A 21,409-nucleotide genomic window follows, 5' to 3' on the forward strand; every position below is an offset into this window, starting at 1 on the left:
TGCGCTGAGCCTCGCCAGCCGGCCTGTGCTGAGCCCTCGGGAGCAGCGGCTCTGCGCGCTCTGGGGCCATCCTGCCTGCGCTGAGCCTCGCCAGCCGGCCTGTGCCGAGCCCTCGGGAGCAGCGGCTCTGCGCGCTCTGGGGCCATCCTGCCTGCGCTGAGCCTCGCCAGCCGGTGTGTGCTGAGCCCTCGGGAGCAGCGGCTCTGCGCGCTCTGGGGCCATCCTGCCTGCGCTGAGCCTCGCCAGCCGGCCTGTGCCGAGCCCTCGGGAGCAGCGGCTCTGCGCGCTCTGGGACTATCCTGCCTGCGCTGAGCCTCGCCAGCCGGCCTGTGCCGAGCCCTCGGGAGCAGCGGCTCTGCGCGCTCTGGGGCCATCCTGCCTGCGCTGAGCCTCGCCAGCCGGCCTGTGCCGAGCCCTCGGGAGCAGCGGCTCTGCGCGCTCTGGGAGCGTTCTGGGGGCTGGGGCTGGGCTCGGCACAGGGATGCTGCACTAGCAGCTACCTCGACGGGGGAGCGAGGCCTGGAGGGGCCTAGAAGGCCATGTGTAGGGTGCCAGAGGTTGGTGGAGTCAGGGAGCTGAGCAGGCCCAGCCAGGCTCCCTCATGGTGAGGACAGGTGGGCGCCAGGTGCCTCAGAATCCTGGGTACCCTTGCGGGACGCGTCACTGAATGTGTGTGACCCTTTGCCCTTATAGCTGGGGTGTGTGTGTGTGATCTGCCTGCACCTATACCACAGGCGTGTGATCTCAGTGCATTCATACCCCTGTGTGTGTATGATCCCCCCTGCTAATACCCACACTTATGTGTAGACCTTGTGTGTGAGTGTGTGAGACGACCCCCCCCCCATTACCCCAATGCCCCCAGGTGTGTGTGTCTGTGTGTAATCTCACTGATCTTATCCCCCCATAGGCATGTATTTGTGTTTGATCTCCTTGCGCTAATACCCCATCATCCCGTATGTGTTATTCTCACTGCACTGATACGTGCAGTGTGTGTGAGATCCTACTACATCATTCCCTCTGGGGCACCCGACAGGCCACGGTCGGAAGACAGGATACTGGGCTAGATGGACCATCGGCCTGACCCAGTGGGGCCGTTCTTATGGTCTAAATACCCGTGTGTGTGTGTGGTTATGCGCTACTACCCCGGTTTGTGTGGCTGTGTGTTATTCCCCCTCACCATGTGTGATCCCTCTGCCTTTATACCCCGTGAGTGAGAGCCCCCCCGTGTTAACACCCCCAACTGTGTGATCCCACTGAGTTATACTTCCCTGTGCAGACAGCGTGTGACCTCGCTGGGCTTGTAACCCCGACGTGTCAGAGCCCTCTGATCTTATCCCCCTGGCCGTGCCTTTTTGTTTACTTCCCCTGTGCTAATCCCATCCCATCCCACCGCGCTGATACTCCCCCATGTGTGTGTACCCCTTGTGCGTGTACCTCACGTGTGTGTACATGTGTGAGAGAGCCCACCGCGTGGATACTCCCCCGTGTGTGTACCCCTTGTGCGTGTACCTCACGTGTGTGTACGTGTGTGAGAGAGCCCACCACGCTGATACTCCCCCGTGTGTGTACCCCTTGTACGTGTACCTCACGTGTGTGTACGTGTGTGAGACAGCCCACCACGCTGATACTCCCCCGTGTGTGTACCCCTTGTACGTGTACCTCACGTGTGTGTACGTGTGTGAGACAGCCCACCACGCTGATACTCCCCCGTGTGTGTACCCCTTGTGCGTGTACCTCACGTGTGTGTACGTGTGTGAGAGAGCCCACCACGCTGATACTCCCCCGTGTGTGTACCCCTTATGCGTGTACCTCACGTGTGTGTACGTGTGTGAGAGAGCCCACCACGCTGATACTCCCACGTGTGTGTGTGCCCCTGTGCGTGTATCTCATGTGTGTTACACGCGTGAGAGAGCCCACTGCACTGATACCCCCCTGTGTGTGTGCCCCCCAGTCCTTTCCCGCATTGCCTTGTGTCCTCTCCCTGCTGTCCTGCTGGCTCCTGCAGTTCCATCCCTGTACATCTGGTGCCAGTCCAGGATCCCCGTGCCCCTGGCTAACTGGGCACATCCAGCACTGGCTGTCTCCTCCTCACAGCCCTGGTGAGAGTCCCCTTCCTCTCCCCCAGCCCCCACCTTAGTGCATGACTGGTCCCTGGGGCACCCCGAAACGGACACAGACCAGTGGGAAACCAGCCAGGCCTTTATTGGGGCACTGGGGTTGTACAGAGTGGGCGGGGCAGGTGCTGCAGGGCACGGGTGCTAGCGCGGCCATCAGGCATGTCGGCTCCTCCCCCCGCCATGGGGGCGCTCACTTCTGAAAAGAGGAAGAGACGGCGTTGGGTGCAGGGAGCGAGGACGGATCCTGGTCAGGCCCCTCCGGCCTCGCCCAAGCTCTCCCACACACACGCGCATGAAGCTTCTTCCCAGAGGCAGGGGCTGGATTGGCACTGGGCCCCTTCCCCCACTCTGTGTATCCCCCCGCTATGTGCCCCCACCAGAGTGTGCCCACACATGTGATGTGCCCCCCCTGTGCAGGGCACCCCCCCAGGTGTAATTCATAGGTGCTAAGGCCAAATGGGGACACTGTGATCCTGTAGCCTGACCCCAGTATCACACAGGTCCTGCGACTTCCCGGCATTAATTCCTGTTTGAAGCAGGGCAGATCTGTTAGAAAAACTTCTCATCTTGATTTTAAAATGGCCAGTGCTGGGAAATCCTGGGAAACTGATCCAGTGGTTCCCACCCCCCTAAGTGTGGGGCGCAGCCTGGCTCTAGCTGCCTGGCTTTCCTGTCCATTTCATGGCAGCATGGAGCCGTGACATTGACAAGACAGCCAGCAGCCAGTGTAAATAGCGTAGTGTCTGCATGCCATAAGCCCTGCGCCTCTCGTGGAGGTGGAGTTGTTCTTTCGGCGGAGCAGGGCACTACAGCGCTGGGACAAGTCTGTAGTGCAGACACTGACAGAGTGAGGCTGATGTACGCTGCCTTACATGACCTGTGTAGTGTAGATCAGGCCTTATAGACAGTGAACTAGTCACTCCTTAACCTTCTCTTTGGGAAGCTAAGTGGATCGAGCTCCTTGAGTCCATCGCTATAAGGCAGGTTTCTAATCCATTCAGCATTCTGCTGCCTCGTCTCTGCCCCTCTCAACATCCTTCAGTTGTGGGCACCAGAGCTGGACACAGGAGTCCAGCAGGGTCACACCAGTGCCAAAGACAGAGATAAAAGAGCCTCTCTGCTCCTACTCGAGATTCCCCATTGATGCAGCCAATTAGCTCTTTAGGCCCCAGCATCCCCCAGGGGGCTCATGTTCAGCTGATGATCCACCTCCCCCATCTTTTTCAGAGTCACTGCTTCCCAGGAGAGAGCCCACTTCTCGGTGCTTTGGTCCTACATATTGTGATGTACGCACTCCCCCCATCCCTTCCCTGTCCCCCACCCTCCTGGGTCTGTGCACTGCTGCCCCCTGCTGGATGCACTCCCACCTACACTCATGTCTGTGCCACCTTCTGCTGCCCTGCAGAGCATGAGGCTGCCCAGGGTCCAGTGCATGCAGGTCAGGTCGTTTGGGGGCAGCCCCAGTCCATCATCCCCTGCTGGCACCAGGGCTGGAACGGGTGCACCCTGGACACTCTAGCACTGTCGCTGGGGACACCTCAACGGCTGGGTCTTCCCTCACTCACTGACTCACTAGGCGAGAGCTCCCCTCAGTCTCTGTGGATGGAGCCCCAGGCCAGCTCCCATTCCCCTCCCTCCCCAGCCCCTGCCACAGGGACAGGAGCTGCTCCAGCTGGGGGAGGGGAGCTGACGCCTCCCTGCTTTGGTCTGTCTCGCTGGGCCACTCCCCTTAGAGCCCCTCCTCCCTGCACCCCAAACCTTTCCCCAGCCCCCAGGAGGTGCTCTTAGCCCCCCGAGTATGTGAGCTTCACTCCGCCCCAGGGCCTGAGAGCGTGGCTAGTGCCCCTACTGCCACTGTGACCCCAGTTCCTGGTGGCCTCATGGCCTAAGCCCTGGACACAGTGCCAGCTCGTGCATCCCAGAGAAGCCTCATGTAGATACATGGCACAGTCAGCAACCCCCCAACCCACCCCCATGGCACAGCCAGCGAGGCCACCCCCCCAAGACACTCAGACGAAACTCCAGCTGGGCACATGAGAGAGAACCAGAGAGAGAAAGAGAGAGAGAGAGAGTGTGTTAGTTGTGTTAATTCACATGCAGGCGAGGACAAGTGATACTTGGCGGGGGGAAGAGGGAGAATGTGGAGACACAGACACAGATATTAGTCACAAGCCAGACACAGGGCTGGTAGAGAAGCCAAAACAAGACAGATAGAGACCGGGAGGGATGGCAGAGGACCCCAGGGGGGATCCTGGCCACAGATGCTGCTCTGCATTGTGGGTAAGGGAATTGCCAGCTGGCCAAGGGGGGGGGTGTTATCCCTGATTGGGGTTCCCTGCCCCCCTGATGCCATTTTTGGATTGCCAGACTCCCCCAGGCTGTAGCCTGGGCTCCTCACTCAGCTCTGACCAGGTAAGTGAGACTGGCCCAGAGGGTTTAAGGAGTGGAAAGTGTGTGGTACTGAGGGGCAGGGCTCCTGGGTTCTATCCCCCGGCCTCAGCTCTGAGGGGCAGGGCTCCTGGGTTCTATCCCCCGGCCTCAGCTCTGAGGGGCAGGGCTCCTGGGTTCTATCCCCCGGCCCCAGCTCTGAGGGGCAGGGCTCCTGGGTTCTATCCCCCGGCCCCAGCTCTGAGGAGCAGGGCTCCTGGGTTCTATCCCCCGGCCCCAGCTCTGAGGGGCAGGGCTCCTGGATTCTATCCCCAGCTCTGGGAGGCGAGCGGGGTCTAGTGGAAGCAACGGGGAGCTAGGACTCTTGGGTTCTATCCCTGGTTCTGCAAGGGAATGTCTGTCCCCCCGAGGGATCTTGATGGCCTGCTGCTGCTCAGAGGCATTTCATTGCAGCCAGTCACCACCAGAGGGCACCAGACACCTACTGAAATGCCCCATCCCCCAAGCCAGGCTGTCATTGCAGGGAAGGGCCCTGTCCCCCCCTCCCACCCCATACTGCCTCTAAGTGTTGTGGCTGGGCAGCACCAACCTTCCTTGTCCCCCCCGGCCAGAGACCAGCCCTGGGCTGCCTGCTCCTTCTGACTGAACCAGCTGGGACACCACACAGCAGCTCTTGGCGGATGCTTGAAACAGAAAGGTCAAGTGAGGGGCCAGGGAACAGGACTCTGGGGGTCTAACCTCAGCTCTGGGTGGGTAGTGGGGTCTAGTGGGTTACAGCAGGGGATCTGGGAGCCAGGACTCCTGGGTTCTGTCCCTGGCACTCTTACGGAATCACTCTGACTTTGAGCTAGACCTTTCTGCTCTCCATGACTCAGTTTCCCCATCTGCAAAGTGGGGCTAGCAACCCCTACAGCCTGCCAGTTAACAAGCTGGCTATTATACTGCAGAGACCTTGGGCGGGGGCTGCTCCAGTTAATTCTGGTCAAACAAATTGCTCCAAATGGGCCTGGGTGAAGATGGAGGCCTGGGGGAGGGGGAGGCTATGGGCCAGTATCTGCCAGGTGAGCAGAGGGGGCCTGTCACTGGGGAGGGGACCAGCCCTGATGGGCCATGGGTGTGGCTGGGGTGTGGCCGCTCCAAGGGAATTTAGATGATTCCAGTGAAGAAGCCCCAGACAGACAGGGGCCCTTGATGTGCTACATCAGCCAATCAGCTTTGAGGGTTGGCCATTGGTGGTCTGCTAGTGGCTGCCTAGGTAGCCTGGGTTGGGTTCTGATAAGGTGAGTGAAGGTGTGGGGGGGAGGGGACATGGGGTAGCACACGTGGGGGGGGCACTGACATGGCTGAAGGGGGAGCGAGTTGGCATGGGGAGGTGGTGGGCACCAGCCACTTTCCCCTGGCACTGGGGCCCTGAGCCTAACACGCAGTGGAGCCAATGGGCACTGCGCACTGGCTCCCCTCTGGGGGGCTTTGGATCAGGCCCCATCACCCAGTTCCCATGTTGCTGAATCGGGGTGGAGGGGAGCCCCCTACCAGGGCGAGGAGCCCCGGGGCTGGGGGCTGCACAGGCGGGAGGGGGACAGCAGAGACGGGCACTCAGTGTGGGGGATTTGGGCTCTGCTCACCCATCTAGCTCCCTTAGCAGCCTGGGTGGACTCCTGGCGCCGGTGGGCAGCGGAGCCTGGTTCTCTCGCTCGTCTGGGCCACACCTGGCACGTCCTGACCCTGTGTGGCCTGGCCCAGGGGCTAGTCCCATAGGGCACGGGGGGGCGGGGGGGATGGCAGGGCCTTAGCTGTGAGTGGTGAAATCACAGTTCAATTCTGCGGGGCCTCCCACACGGGGCTGCCCCCACCCTGCTGTGCACTCCCCTCGCTGCTCTCTCCCGTCATACGATGCTCTAACACCAACACTGCCCCCTCCTGGATGCCCTCGGGACTACATGTGCAATATGTCGCCCCCTAGGGGCGTTTCTGGCACTGCCACACCCAATGGCTTTGCTCCCTTTACCCAGGCAATGCCTCGAGTCCCTCCCTCCATGCTGCCCTGCCCATGGCTTAGCTGGTCAGGTGCACAGCCCCAGTGCCTGCCCATGGTGCCGCAGGGGCACACTCAGGCAGAGAGCTCCCCCATCCCCGCACGGCCGCCCTGCTCTCACCTTGGTGGGCCCGGAGGCCGGCTTGCTGGGGGCGTTGCGGTCGGTGTTCTGGAAGCCTGGGAGGTAGTTGAAGCTGACGCGCTGGTCGTCCATCCGCCGGCTCTGCGTGTGTGCCAGCATATCCAGGAAACTGTCCATCTCCGGCGGGGGGCTGGGGCTGTCCTCTGTGGGCGGGGCAGATGCAGGCATGAGGGAAAGGCTGGGCAGCTCCCAGAGGGGGCCATGATGCTGGGCCCATTTCCCTGCCCTTGGGGCCCTCCAACACTGCCTCCCGCCTGCCACCACAACAACTCCGACTATGCCCCGCAGTCCCACCCCTACACTTACAGAGTAAACGTCCCAGAATGCACCTGGCCACTTGTGTAATGGTGCCCGCGGGGCTGGCAGTTCCTTGCTGACCTGCAGCAGGTGGCATGCCCAGCCTCAGGTTGGCAGAATCACACAAGGCTCTCATTGGGACTAAAGTTTCCAAGCCCCAGTGCTGGACTCCTCAGTTTCCTGTAGCAGGGAGTTCCACAGGCCACCCCCCCCCTTTCAGGGACCCATGTTGTCCTAGGGCTTAGCTACACTTGCAGCTGTAGAGCGCTTTGGGTTAAACCAGCCTTTGGAGAGTGCAGGAGGGAAAGCGCCACAGTCTGTTCACACCGACATCTGGCGTGGCCACATTTGTGGCACTGGCAGAGGCATTGGGAGCGGTGCATTGTAGGCAGCTATCCCAGGGTTCAAGTGGCTGCAACGTGCTTTTCAAATGCGGTGTGTGTGGAGTGTGACAGGGAGTGTGTTGTGTGTATGTGGGTGGAGAGAGAGCGGGTTTTTGGGGTGCTAAGTGTGTGTCAGCACGCTATCTTGTAAGGTCAGACCCCCTCCCCCTCCGCCTCTCTCTCACTCACTCGGATCAGAGAAGCATCCAGCTGTCAGAAATGGAGCTTTGAAAAGGCACTTTCACATTCCTGCAGCCGAGTTCACAAGAATGAGAAGAGAGGCCACTTGACTTAAGGGGATTATGGGACTTTCTGGAGGTCAATCAGAGCGCAGTAACGCAACTCCTCGTCCACACTGACACTGGGGCATCTCACCCACTAGACATCAGACATTAATCCTCTCGCCGAGGTGGAGTAGCAGGAGCGCTCTCCATGCCTGGCCAGTGTGGATAGAGAGTAAGGCTGAGCGCTCTGGGAGGCTTTATTGCAGTATAACCTGGAAGTGTAGCCAAGCCCCTAGAGATGAGCAGTCCTTGCTGAGCCTATTCCCACCCCCATAGCCACGTCTGCTGCTGGGCGAGTGGCCAGGCATAGGGACGGAAGCTGTGACCTCTAGCTCTAAACCCCCCCTGCCCCTGCTCCCCGCCAGGACTCACGCTTCTCCGGGTCAGCACCGCTCTTGCCATGCACGATCTGGATGTTGCAGCGCTGCTCGTCCATGCGCCCGCCCTGCACGTGGGTCAGCAGGTTGAAGAAGCCTTCCTGCTCTGGGGAGACCGACTGTGCGGGGAGAGGAGGGGGCGGATGAGATGGGGTGTGGGGGAGAGATGCCCCCCAGTGACACACCACCCCCAGCCTTCCTGCTGTGAGACCCTCCCCCTGAGCACAGGCTGCCCACCGAGAATGTCTCCTGTACAGCACCCCCTGGAGCCCCAGGCCCCAACATTCAGCCCCTCTGCGGAGCTCAGGCACCATCACCAGCACTAGGGGGTGCTCACAGGCCCACAAGGGACCTAGCCCACAGCCTGAGATGGAGACTCAGCCCCATCCCAGCAGCAGCTCCCCCTCCCCCAGCAAGGATACAGACCCTCCCCAGGCCACCTCCCACCACGGCCTCATCCTCCACCCTCCCTCCCTTGCCCAGACCAAGGCCCCTCCAAACAACAGTCTAAACCTAAAGCCATGAGAGCAATCTGTGCCACAACTGAACTGGGAGACCCCCCAGCCTGCCCAGGCTCCCAGACCCCCTCTCAGAACCTGGACTGTGGCTGTAGCTGGGGCATCCCCCATCCCACCCCAGAGCGCTGCCTCTGCCCAGCACCCCCACTCCCAGGGCAAAGCAAGCAGGTTCTGTTCCCTTCCCCTGGGCACAGAGCGGAGGCCCAAGCCGGGCATAGCCCCTCCCCCCCAATATTTTAGCTAATTTTAGTTAATTTCCAGGTGTTAAGTGGGTTGCTAATCCAGCCTCTGCCCAGCCAGTGCCCCGGCCCTATGGCAGTGCTCACCCCCGGCTGGTGATGCGGGACAGGGCTTTGCACTGAACCGTGGCTTGGGCCCAGCAGATCCCATGGATCAGGCGACTACGGCTGTGCCCACGAGCTATGCAAGGGGCTTTGCCCGGGTCCCTGCCTGCTGGGATCAGGGCCCTGCCCCATGCTGGGATTTCTAGGGGACCCTCGCCATGGTGTCTGGCACCAACAGGGTGTCGAGGCCAGAGCAGGAGAGTTCTGTAAAGGGGGTTCAGCCCCCCAAATGAAGGGAAGAGCTCGGCTCCAAGTGGGTAGTGCCGGCTGAGGGACATCTGGGGTGCCAGCAGCAGGCACCCAGGATTGGGCAAGGCAGGGAGCAGCCGCCAGCCCTGGCAAGATGCGAGGAGCCTCGTCCTGCCCGCTTGGATCTTGGCTTCCCTGCCTCCCCCAGGCCAGCTAGTGTGGCTGTTGCTGCCAACGCGCCCCCGCCCCGCCCCCGTCCCGCTGCTCACCCACCTGCCTCACTCCCTGGCGCTACGGCCTTCGGCCCACCTCCTCCCTCCACAGCCAGCCCTGCCACCCCTTGTGCTGCCAGTCACAACACACTCACTCCAGCTGTGCCTGGCCGCCCTCCCCAGCAATCCTGAGTGGCGCTGCAACCCCTCGTTCGCCTGCCCCCCAGGGCTCCCCGCTGTGCTGCCCCAATGCAAGCCTCTGTCGTGTGGGTCTGAGGCTGGGGTTATGAGCTCCACTAGCTATTTGGTGCCCAACTCTCCTCGTCCTTCCCTCCCAGGCTCTTCCCCTTCAGCCCTGCTCTGATCATGTCTAGTCACCCCCTCCTTTGCTCTGCCAATGGCCACCTCCATTGCATGCCCCTCTGCTGCTTGCTCCCACGCTGCCTCTTGGGCACAGAACCCTCCAGCCATCTACAAAGCCCCCCGTCCCGTCCCGGCCCAATCCCTCCATGGGCCTGGGCCACCTCCCAGCCGGCATCATGGAGTCCCTCTGCTAAGGAGCAGGCCCATTCACAGAATCATGGCCTCTCTCACAGGGTGAGTCTGCACCCTCGACTGGGGGGTGGGGGAGGGTAAAATGCCATAGACAGTATAATAGCCTGCTACTGCTGCTGCGCTGCTGCCAACCTAATGGAGTTGCTCCTTTTGCTCATGTGCAGTGGGGTTGAAGGGTGTGAGTTCAAACCTTGCTGGGGAGGAGGAGCTGGTGCTATGATACCTTCAGTATACTGCTGAAACAATTGCAAGGCATGTGCGCCTAAAGCTAATGGGGGTGTGTGTGTGTGTCTTAACCTTAAGGGGGCTTCTCCTCCAGCTTCTCTCTCCAACCAGAAGGGCTAGAACCAGCCATTGCTTTTTAACCAGAAGCTGCAAGGCTCCTGTCAACCCTGCGGTTCCCCTGACTCCAGGAGCTGGGGCATGAGAAGCTCCAAATACCATGTGCCTCACTGCAGATTTGGCTGCATCAGTCTCAGCCCTTCGGGGCTGGCCCTGGCTTTGGTTCTGTGTCCGGCAAGCATTCCCTGGCTGGGGCCGTAGGTGCAGGGAACAAGATGGCAGCTGTTGACTGGCACCTGGCAGCACCCAGCACCTGTGTGGCACTAGAAGTGGAGGAAAAGCCCAGCTCTAACTGCAGGGCATTAGCCAAGGTGGGCTGGGGCCAGGCCAGTGCGGGCCAGGCTGATTCCTGGCAGTGTCAAATCTTAACTTCTGGGAGGGCTCAGGGCCGAAGGCAGCACCTCCAGCTGCCTGCACTGAGACCCTGGGGTCAGCACTGACTGCCAGGGGAGAGCAGCCAAAATCAAAAGAATCTCTGACCCTTCCCGCTCTGGAGTACAGAGCGTGCGCCCCCAGGCTCCCCCTCTGGCAGGCAGTGGGTTAAATCCCTGCCCCAAATCTACCCTGGCGGCAGGGAAATGCAGCTGGGTATTAATGCATCACCCTGCTGCAGCCTCTGTCTGACATGGCATGATCCCCAGACACCCCTTCCCATGGGCCAGCGGAACTGAGCAGGGAACTGACTGCCCAAAGCAGGCAGGGTGACAGGAGAGAGTGGGGGATAGAACCCAGGAGTCCTGGCTCCCAGTCCTCACCACTAGATTGCACCCTCTTCCCAGAGCTGGGGATAGAACCCAGGAGTCCTGGCTCCCAGCCGTCCCTGCTCTGCCCACTAGCTAGCGGTGCCTTTCTCTGTGGTGTCTGGAGTCTCTGGACAGGATAGCTGGCACAGGGGGCAGAGCTGGGGGGCCTGGCACCCAGGAGGTCATGTTTGGGTGATGACTGGTGCTCGGGGGAGCAGGCTTTGGCTGCCATTGGCTTGGCCAGCCCAGCGCTGCCCCGAGGGTGAGGGAGAGGGTCCATGCCTGCTCTCGGGGGAGGGACCACCACAAACACCCAATCCCACCCCCGCCTGCTCACAACCTGCCTCAGATCCCCTCCCCCATCCAGCCCACGTGCAGACCCCAGGCTCCGAACCCTGCTCCATCGGGTGGGGGCCCAGAATGGAGAATCACAGGCCCAATTTCACCCTAACGAGGTGCCAGTTCCTTTGTGTTTCCAACGCCCCCACTCCTCGCCCTGACCCCCCCGGGTACGCCTGGCCTGCGCTCACACACCCAGCACACAGCACCAGTGCCCTTCAGCCCAGTGCCAGGGCACGGCACACAGCACAACCCTCTCAGGTACGGGCCTCTCCCTCTTGAGCTCTCCTTTGACCTGTCTCCAATTTGCCCAAAGCTTTCCAGTAACGAGGGGCCCAGCCTGGAATCCAATATTGTAAGGGGGGGGGTCACGCTGCAGGTGGGCAGAGGGGCCCCCACACTGGTCCCCACCCCCATACTGCCCCAGCGTTATTTGCTGCCCTTTCCATCGCTGCTCCCGAGCACTTTCCCTTCCACTCAACATCCCACTGCTGCCTACCTGGGTCTTACTCCCGTGCTTGGGGTCACCCCAATCTCCAGGTTTGAGATCAGGATGAACCCTTCCCCCAGGGCAGATTGGCAGAGGGGTGTGGCTCCCCTGCGGGTATCATCTGGGCACGCCTCATCATGTCGCAGGGAGCCCGGCACGGCATTGGTGGCACCTTGGTCTCTCCTGTTCTCTGCCTGTGGCACACAGCAGCTTAGTCTCCTGGGGGCTGAAATGCTTTAGCTGAACTGGAGTGGTTGGGCTCAACAGAGGGAGGGCTGGTGGCCCGTTCCATTCAAGAGGCCAGAGTAGCTGATCTGATCATCCCTTCGGGCCTCAAACTCTGCGAAAGTATCTGGTGCTTTGGCTTCTTATTATTCTTGAGCCTAAATGCTAGGGGGATATTGGTGTGTAGATGCTACAAAGAAACGTGCGTTTGATGCTCTGATTTCCCAGCACCATCAATCTCTTTGGCAACGTAGCCACGGAGCTGGAGACCCCTCGGGGTTTGGTTGGGGTGTTGTTAAGTGGGTGTGCGCTGCCATGCTGGGATTTTAGTTGCCCAGCTGTCCTCGCCCACCGCTAGAGACTGACGCAGCCCTGACCAGCCACAGGCACGTAGAACCGGCTGGGAGATGAAGCGAGACAAACTGAGACACGAAACAAGGCACCATTTGTTAATAGTGTGGGTGAGATTCTCCCAAGACCTGCTCTATTAATTAATTAATGCAGGCGCAGGGGGGCGGGGGGGGGCAGACTAGATGGTCACAATGGTTCCTTCTGGCCTTGGAATCTAGGACAATTGGAAGTCACAAGGTTTCTCAAAGGACTCACTGGTGGGTTCTGGTTTCTTTCCTGCCAGGTTTTGAGCTTTTAGGCCCATTTGCAAGCACTGATGGCTAGGAACGGCCTGTATAATTTTTGGAATGAAAGCAGAACCTTTGATGGACTCACGGGCCTCCTGGAGCTGGGGACTTGAGAGAAGCACCAAATCTCCCGAGACTCGTGACAAAGCCAGGTGAGGAATGAGGAAAGGACAAGCGGCATTTGCAGAGGTTTTGTTTATTTGGTCTCCCGATATTCCTTCCGCATCCCACGGGCCAGGGAGCCTTGCCCAGTGATGGCTGCACCATGCCCAGAGCTTCCACTTGAGCTGGAGCCGATTTTTGCAAATGACACCCAGTCTCGACATGAAGCCTCCAAGGGAAGGAGACTCCACCACATCCCTGGGCCAGTTGCTCCCCTGATTGTTTCCCGGCACCATGGCCAGTTAGTGCTGAATTTGTCTTGCTTCAGCTTCCAGCCATCAGATCCTGTTCTGCCCTTTTCTGCTGGATTGAAGGGCCCCAGGCTGCCGGAAAGCACCTCTCCCTGGAGTCGCGTGTAGCCCGGGTCTGGTCACCTCCGAGCCGTCTCTTGGAGAAATGGAATGGACTGAGCCCTGTTAGTCCCCCACGCCAGGACCTTGAATCTCTAGTCTGAGCCCTTGCCAATCCGTCACCCTCCTTTAGGCCAGGTCTACACTGCAGACCTGTATCGGGATAGCTGCGTTGCTCGGGGGTGTAAAAATCCACCCCCTGAGCGACGTCGTGACAATGACCCAAGTCCCTGTGTAGCCAGCGCTATGTCGGCCACTCGGGGAGGTGGATTAACAGCGCCGGCGGCAGAGCTCTCTCCAGGCCAGCGTCTTCGTTAAAGCAGTGCATCAGTGCAGCTGCAGCAGCCTTGCCCTCAGTCTCCAGGGATGGTCTCAGTGCCATACACAGAGGTAACCCCCCTACCCCCGCTGCTACTGAGATTCCCCTGCTTAGCCACAGCAGGACGGCATTAGCCCTCTTAGCCACAGCTCCTAGTCAGCTGGTTCCCACCATGACCCCATAGTCCCCCTGTCAGCGCTTCCCTAGCCTTTAATTGTGACCTACATTCTCTGCTCCTAGATGCATGACCTTGCATTTGGCTGTATTAAAGGCGCGTCATTCACAAGCTCAGCTTACCAAGCGACCCAGTGCGCTCGGTATAACTGACCTGACCACGCCGCAGTCTGTGGGTCAGCAGCAAACGTTACTAGTTACATTTTCTTCCAGCTCACAGAGAGAGACATTGACTAGCACAGGGCTCAGATCACAGCCCCGCCACTCAAAACACCAGGCCCCATTTGCAATTACTTGTTGAGACTGATCAGGGATTTTTTAATCCATTTAATAAGGGCTGAACTGGTTTTGTATATTACAAATGCAAATAATCCTGCTGTGCTGGCCTGCAGGGGAGAGGTGGTTGTGCAGCCGAGCTGATGGAGCCGATCTACAGTCAATATGACTGAGCTCTTGTCAGCCATAGCTCTTAACGCACTTTACAAAGGAGGGCAGCGGCATTATCCCTATTTTACAGATGGGGAAACTGAGGCACAGAGCGGTGGTGTGTCTGGACCAGGGTTACTGAGGAGGCCAGTGGCCAAATCATTGAGTCCCAGTAAACTGCTCTATCCCCTGGACCAAACTGCTCTACCCCAGATTCCCAGATGGACACTGGCCAACCACGTGATGGCAGTTTGCAATCTGTGGGAAATCTCCAGCCCATGGATCTATTTGCATATTTCTCAAAAAGCACCAGGGCCCAGCTCCTTAATGGGACTTAGGCGCCTAACTCCCACTGATTTCACTTAGGCACCTAAATCCCTTCAATTTGAATGAAGCACCTAAGTCCCTTTGAGGATCGGGGGCCCAGGCGCCTCCTACTGCACCCAGCCGAAGTCAGCATTCTGTTACAAGCCATGCCCGCGGTGAGGCTGTCCTGGTGCCCGCCTCACCCTGTCCGTGCTGCTGCTTCCGCCACAACCTCCCTCCCCCCTCTTGGTGCAAAGTAGCCTGGGAAGTCTCCAGCACCCCGCGGGGGTTGGCACATGAGCCAGTGACACCCACCACCCTTCTCTGTAGTGAGTGTGTGGCACCCACCCCGGGCTGCGCTGGAGAGTGGGGCTGTGCAGCGGCTGGAGGGTCACCCGGCAGCACCAGGTGTCTGTGTCGTGGCATTAAATGTCACCAGGGTCTGACCTCTGCACCACACTAGTGTGAGATTTTCCTGGCCTTGCTGGGCCTCAAGAATGGAATGGGCTGCAAGTGGGGGAGGGACGGGGTCAGGAGGGGTCATCTCTGCCCCAATCCCCCCAGTCTATTGGGGTTGGGCGAGGAGTTCGCTGTGGACCAGCTCTTTCCACCTCCAGGGAGTTTGGGGGTGAGGGCTGGATGGGGGCAAACAGCACTACAGTCTCTGCCCGGGGTCTAGGCAGAAACGGGAGCACCTGGAAATCTCAGAAGAGAGCCCCAGTCCCATGGGGGGATCCCCAGACCCACTGGGACCCCAAGGCTCTGGCCTTTCAGGGAAGCACCCCAAAACTGGGGAAATTCCCCATCCTCTGAGCTCTGAGCCGTCCAGGGACCTGGGGTGTGGGAGAGGAAGGGGCCGGGCAGAGACAGATGCCATCTCTGGCCACACTGACCAGCAGCTCAGAGGAAAAAGGGGAGGGAGGTGGGGGCGGAACAGGCAGGAGACAACAAAGCCAGGTTGGGTGACCAGATGTCCTGATTTTATAGGGACTGTCCTGATATTTGGGGCTTTTTCTTATATAGGCTCCTATTACCCCCCACTCCCATCCCAATTTTTCACACTTGCTGTCTGGTCACCTCAGGGTCGGGCTGGGGCTGCCCCAGAAGGCCCAGCCCCCAAGGCCGTGCTCAGGCTGGGTATTCAAGTCCCAGGCGAGGCGTGAGGGGACCTGGGGCCTGTGGGCCAGAGGGGAGGTGACCTGTGGGGAGCAGCCAGCAGGTGGTACAGGCAGCAAGGTCCGGTCCCCAGCCACGACATGGTGGGACGAACTGAGGGGACAGAGCCACCAGGAGGGATCAGCCCTGGGGCCTGGGAGGCGCTGTGCTGCACAGGCCAGGGAATTGAGAGATTATGGCTCCGTGTCGGAGTGAGAAAGGTGTTAGTGAGCACGGACTCCCTCTAACCACAATGGGGCCAAAATCCACAACTGATGTAAATCGGCATCACTCCATCTGTGTCAATTTCTCCCACAGAACTCAACAGAGTGAAACCGATTTACTCCAGCTGGGGATCTGGCCTCACTGACTCCAATGGAGTGAGGCCGGTTTACATCAGTGGGGGCCTGGCCCGAGATATTTGTCTCACACTGGGCAGGTCAGAGCAGGCTGATTTTTCTGCAGTTTGAAGTGACTCAGACAAAGGGCTCCTGAATTCAGATCCCCTGTGGGACGTGCCAAGACAGCTCCCCCCATCGCCACCAATCCAGCCCCTGCCAGGAGGGGTACCAGCCTCTACTGAGCCCGGGTACTGGGGGTCACAGTGATTCCAGCCGACTTCCAGCCCTATCTGCATTACACTTGATGGTGTTGCCAGGGGAATGCCAGTCCCGTGGGCTCATTGCAGGAGCTCACGGTGCTGGGGAGCCCAGCCAGGGGGGGCCAGGTGGACAGATCTCCCTGTAGTGGGAGAGATCCCCATGTGATCCAGGCCCTGGTGACCTTGGCAGCATGCTGAGAAGTGCCAGCTTGCCTGGTGTCTGATAATGTCCTTGGGGTGACGTGCTCCCACGTCCCTGCCACAGGGCAGCCTCACTCCCCACCATGGAGGAGTGTCTCAGTGGGGCTAGAGCCGGGAGCGAGACTCAGCGGTGGGCTGCCAGGTGGCTGTGAGCGCCCCACTCTTTGATCACTAGGGATTTGCCTCCTGCCACACCCCATGGCTGATCTGCGCCCCTGGGGGGCTGAGAGCTGGGTGGCATGCCCTGAGGAGTTGGCACGGAGCCACGCCAGCAGCTACACGTCTCCCAGCCACTCACTCCCCCACCCCCTCATCAGCCGTGGTGCTCGTCTCCCTCGAGGTCTGATGCTGGAGCACTCACAGGGTGATTGTGTGACACCGAGGGACCCTTGGGCACAGACACAGACTGGAGACAGAGAGCGCAGAGTGCCAGGGCAGGTCAATCAAGAGGTGGGAAGGAAAGAAATGGGGGAATTGGGCAGCCTAGGAGCAAGATCTAGCCCCATGATCATGGTCCCACTGTGTGCAATGCCTGCTAATAACCAATACACATGGCGCTGCCCTGAGCACAGGCTGGGGACCAGAACCACAGCGCCACCCTCCGCTCTGCATCATCCTTTCCCTCATGTTGGGATGGTTTGGCCACAGACAGGAGTCGAGTGCCACAGCTCCAGGAATCCTTGGCAGTCAGGCCTGTACGCTGACCATTAGACCCTGCTGCCCCCTAGGGCCTACCCTGAGTCCTTGGGCTGCCCTGTCAGCCCCATGGACCCCTGGCCTCAGGTTTTTGCCCCACGGGGTCAGTGCCCTACACCATCCTCTCCCTTGTGCTCTCATCCCTGTGAGGTGGTGGGGCCTGTATGCAAATTGCCCTGGGCGGAGGGCTCAGATCAACAGCCCCTGGGGACCCCCCAGTTGTGCTCCATCCCCAATGACCCCTGTATTATAACCTACCAGGCACCAGTGCCCACAGCCATGGGCAGCACCAGCTGCAGTCCCTACCTGGACCTGACAGGAGTGCAGGTCAGACGTCCTGGATGGGCTGAGATACCCAACAAGACCAATGTGCCAATTGTAACAGACCAGCTCATAACAAGACACTCCAGGAAGTTTTTGGAGAGTGTTGGGGACAACTTTCTGGTGCAAGTGCTGGACAAACCAACTAGGGGCCGTGCTCCTCTTGACCAGCTGCTCACAAACAGGGAAGAATTTGGTAGGGGAAGTAGGAGTGGGTGGCAACCTGGGCAGCAGTGACCATGAGATGGTCGAGTACAGGATCCTGACAAAAGGAAGAAAAGAGAGCAGCAGAATACAGACCCTGGGCTTCAGAAAAACAGACTTTGACTCCCTTAGGGAACTGATGGGCAGGCTGGGAAGCTAATATGAGGGGGCAAGGAGTCCAGGCTGTATTTTAAAGAGGCCTTTTTGAAGGCGCAGGAACAAACCATACCGATGTGCAGAAAGAAAAGCAAATATGGCAGGCGACCAGCTTGGCTTAACAGTGAAATCTTCGGTGAGCTTAAACACAAACAGGAAGCTTACAAGAAGTGAAAGCTTGGACAGATGACTAGAGAGGAGTATAAAAATATTGCTTGAGCATGCAGGGCTGTAATCAGGAAGGCCAAAGCACAGTTGGAGTTGCAGCTAGCAAGGGATGTGAAGGGTTAGAAGAAGGGTTTCTACAGGTATGTTAGCAACAAGAAGATGGTCAGGGAAAGTGTGGGAGCCTTACTGAATGGGGGAGGCAACCTAGTGATAGATGATGTGGAAAAATCTGAAGTACTCCAAGCTTTTTTTGCTGCGGTCTTCACAGACAAGGTTGGCTCCTTGGGCAGCACAGTAGGAGGAGTTGAGCAGCCCTCAGTGGTGAAAGAACAGGTTAAGGACTATTTAGAACAGCTGGACATGCACAAGTCCCTGGGTCCAGATCTAATGCATGCAAGGGTGCTGAGGGAGTTGGCTGATGTGATTGCAGAGCAATTGGCCATTATCTTTGAAAACTTGTCGCGATTGGGGGAAGTCCCGGATGATTGGAAAAAGGCAAATATAGTGTCCAGCTTTAAAAACAGGGAAGAAGGAGAACCCGGGAAACTACAGACCGGTCAGCCTCACTTCAGTCCCCAGCAAAATCATGGAGCAGGTCCTCAAGGAAACCATTTTGAAACATTTGGAAGAGAGGAAGATGATCAGGAACAGTCAATAACGGATTCACCAAGGGCAAGTCATGCCTGACCAACCTGATTGCCTTCTATGAGGAGATAGCTGGCTCTGTGGATATGGGGAAAGCAGTGGATGTGATATACCTTGACTTTAGCAAAGTATTCTTGCCAGCAGGTTAAAGAAGTATGGATTGGATGAATGGACTATAAGGTGGATAGAAAGGTGGCTAGATAGCCGGGCTCAACAGGTAGTGATCAATGGCTTGATGTCTAGTTGGCAGCCAGTATCAAGTGGAGTGCCCCAGGGGTAGGTCCTGGGGTCAGTTTTGTTCAACATCTTCATTAATGATCTGGATGATGGGATGGATTGCACCCTCAGCAGGTTCACGGATGACACTAAACTGGGGGGAGAGGTAGATACACTGGAGGGTAGAGATAGACCTAGACAAACTGGAGGATTGGGCCAAAAGAAATCTGATGAGGTTCAACAGGACAAGTGCAGAATCCTGCACTTAGGATGGAAGAATCCCATGCACTGCTACAGGCTGGGGACTGACTTGCTCAGTGGCAGTTCTGCAGAAAAGGATCTGGGGATTACAGTGGATGAGAAGCTGGATATGAGTCAGCCGTGTGCCCTTGTTGCCAAGAAGGCTAACGGCATATTGTCACAGTATCTCCCCCATCCCTGCTGCTATAACTGCTTCGGTAGAAAACCTGAAACTGCCAGACTACTCAAATGGACAGATTGTTGAAAGATCTCAGCGCTCAGCTTCTCCATTGGTCCTGGGGGCTGGGGATTCTCTGTTCTCAGTGTGCGTTGTTCTCAACTGGGCTCTCTCGCAGGGGCTGTGCAGCCATAAGGGCCCTGATCTCAGCCGGGGTCTGGGCAGCACCTGGCACAACAGGGGCCTGATTTCAGCTGGGGTCTGGGCAATGCCTGGCATAACAGGGACCCTGATCTCAGTCAGCATCCTCTAGTGGAAAATGGACAAGGTGCCTTGACCTTGGCCAATGGGATCCTGGCTTTAGGGCCCTGTCAGGAGGGGCTGGATGCTGAGTGGTTGGTGAGGAGTCACATGGTTTAAGAGAGTGATGGGTTCTGGGCACCCCCTAGAAGGGAATGGTCCCGTGTCCCATTCTCCACTCTCAAGCCAGCCAAAAATCTCGTGTGGGGTTGTGGGCAGAATGGGCTGCCGTAGTGCATCATGGAGCAGCTTGGACATGGTGAGGGTGGAGGTGGACATGGCGCCGGAATAGCTGGGCCAGGAGTGCGTGGAGGTGGGCAAAGAACCAGCACTGTAAGGTCTGAGGCCTTTTTTCTGCAACCATATTAGGACAGCAGCAGCCATGAGCCAAAAAGCAGAAAGTCACATCCTCACATTCCATCTAAATGATATCAAAGCAAATGTAATCCTGGGCTGTTAAGAAGGCGATTCTGTGCTGCTAGTGCCCACCATCACCAGGCAAAGAAGCTGACCTTAAGGGGGTTAAAGAAAACTTTGTTTGACAGCATCCTGTCTGGCAAGGACTCACTCATCAGCAGTGTGGGGGTGAAATCTCTACGTTATTGTTTGGCCTTGCTGGTCCCCACTTCTCTAGTGTTTATCTGTCTGGTTTCTGTCCCGTTCTTTGCTTGTTTCTGTCTGTTACATAACTAATTTCACAAGTGTACATCAAATACAGTGGTAGGGTACGACAGGGTAAAGAATTGTTTCACACTATGTTCGGACTGGTCGGAGAATTATTTTGTAATACTTCAGTAAATGATTGGCTCAGGTAGAGCTAAGCAGGACTCAAGTTTCACTATATAAACTGGGGTCCAAAAGGAAGTTCTTGGGAACCAGCTCCAGGACACAGCCCAAGACCAGAGCTGCCAGACCTCAACACTCTGCCAACCACACTGGGCAGAACCTGGTGTCCCAGGACGACCTCATCCCGACTGGCCAGCAGGGAAAGTTCATCTGCCTTAGTGGGAGTGATGGGCATTGTATGCGCAGCGGCTGTATTCTGTTCTGGTGACTGTTGATACATAGAGGGTAAGGAGGATATTACCGTGTACGGCCCCACAAACCTGCAGAAGATTATGCCCTGAGCCCTAGGAACATGGTACGAGTAGGTGCCTTTCGCTGGAGCTCTAGGAATGGGGAAAGGCTGGGGGTGCCTAAATGAACTGGGTTCTGCCTTGAGCCCACAGAAGGGTAAAGGTGTGCGGGTAACAGCACAGATGGGCATAGCACAGGCAGAGGTGGGCATGGGATCAGGACAGCTGGGCATGGCGCAGCAACATGTCCCATACAGTATAAACATTTTCTCCTTGTTAATCTCTCAGATGCTCTCCAACAATCCTCCTCTCCAACCCCTTCCCCTCATCTCCAGCCAGCTCCTTCTCCTGGACCTCAACCACCCCCCTGGCTCTCCTCTGAGCCCGCCTGGTCAGACCCAAACACTTGGAGCCCCCTCTGCTGATCAATCTAGTCCCTGGACCCCCAAGCCAAGGGAGTGCTCGAGCCCCGGGAGCCCCCCCAGAGGGACGGGGTGCTGGACTGCCCAGAACCCCACAGTGGGAGGGGGGTTTGGGTGCCCCCTAAAGCGCCCCAGGGAGGCTGGCATCCATGCCATGAACACCTGGGGAGAAGGGATGGTCCCTCACTCACCCCGCTGGATGGGTTGGAGGCCGGTGATGGCTCCTTTTTCTCCTCCTCCTCGGCTTTGGCTTCTACCGTGGTCATCCTGAGCCTGGCGCTGCTGCCAACCAGTGTCCCAAACTCTGCGCTGACAGCTCCTCGCCCCACGGCCGGTTCTCACTCCCAAGGTGAGTGTCCAGAGAGCCCTCCTCGGTGCCGTGCCCTGCCCCTGCCTGTGCCCTGCCCCAGGTGCCCGTCGGCGTTAGCGATTTATAGAGCCTCCTGCTCCCCTCCCCCGGACAGCCCAGTGCCAC

General features: G+C 58.4%; 1 protein-coding gene across 1 annotated transcript; it reads right to left on the bottom strand.

Annotated features, from left to right (window-relative positions):
- Nucleotides 1-2,192: 2,192 nt before the first annotated feature.
- Nucleotides 2,193-21,277, bottom strand: PCP2 (Purkinje cell protein 2). The gene is made up of 4 exons (XM_044994383.1): nucleotides 21,126-21,277; nucleotides 8,019-8,142; nucleotides 6,662-6,825; nucleotides 2,193-2,313 (listed from the first exon to the last, which is right to left on the bottom strand). The coding sequence occupies exons 1-4, from the start codon at nucleotides 21,198-21,200 to the stop codon at nucleotides 2,308-2,310; spliced, it is 369 nt and encodes a 122-aa protein (XP_044850318.1). The 5' UTR covers nucleotides 21,201-21,277; the 3' UTR covers nucleotides 2,193-2,307.
- Nucleotides 21,278-21,409: the final 132 nt, after the last annotated feature.

The sequence above is a fragment of the Mauremys mutica genome, chromosome 20 (genome assembly GCF_020497125.1).
Source record: "Mauremys mutica isolate MM-2020 ecotype Southern chromosome 20, ASM2049712v1, whole genome shotgun sequence".
NCBI classification, from domain to species: Eukaryota; Metazoa; Chordata; order Testudines; family Geoemydidae; genus Mauremys; species Mauremys mutica.

Bases quoted from the DNA above. Each gene is read 5' to 3' on its own strand.
- PCP2 (XM_044994383.1), bottom strand. From the start codon at position 21,200: ATGACCACGGTAGAAGCCAAAGCCGAGGAGGAGGAGAAAAAGGAGCCA. The intron at 8,143-21,125 runs GTGAGTGAGGGA...CTCCCCGCACAG, and splicing joins CCTCCAACCCATCCAGCGGG to TCGGTCTCCCCAGAGCAGGA. The intron at 6,826-8,018 runs GTGAGTCCTGGC...CCCCGCCCACAG, and splicing joins CGGTGCTGACCCGGAGAAGC to AGGACAGCCCCAGCCCCCCG.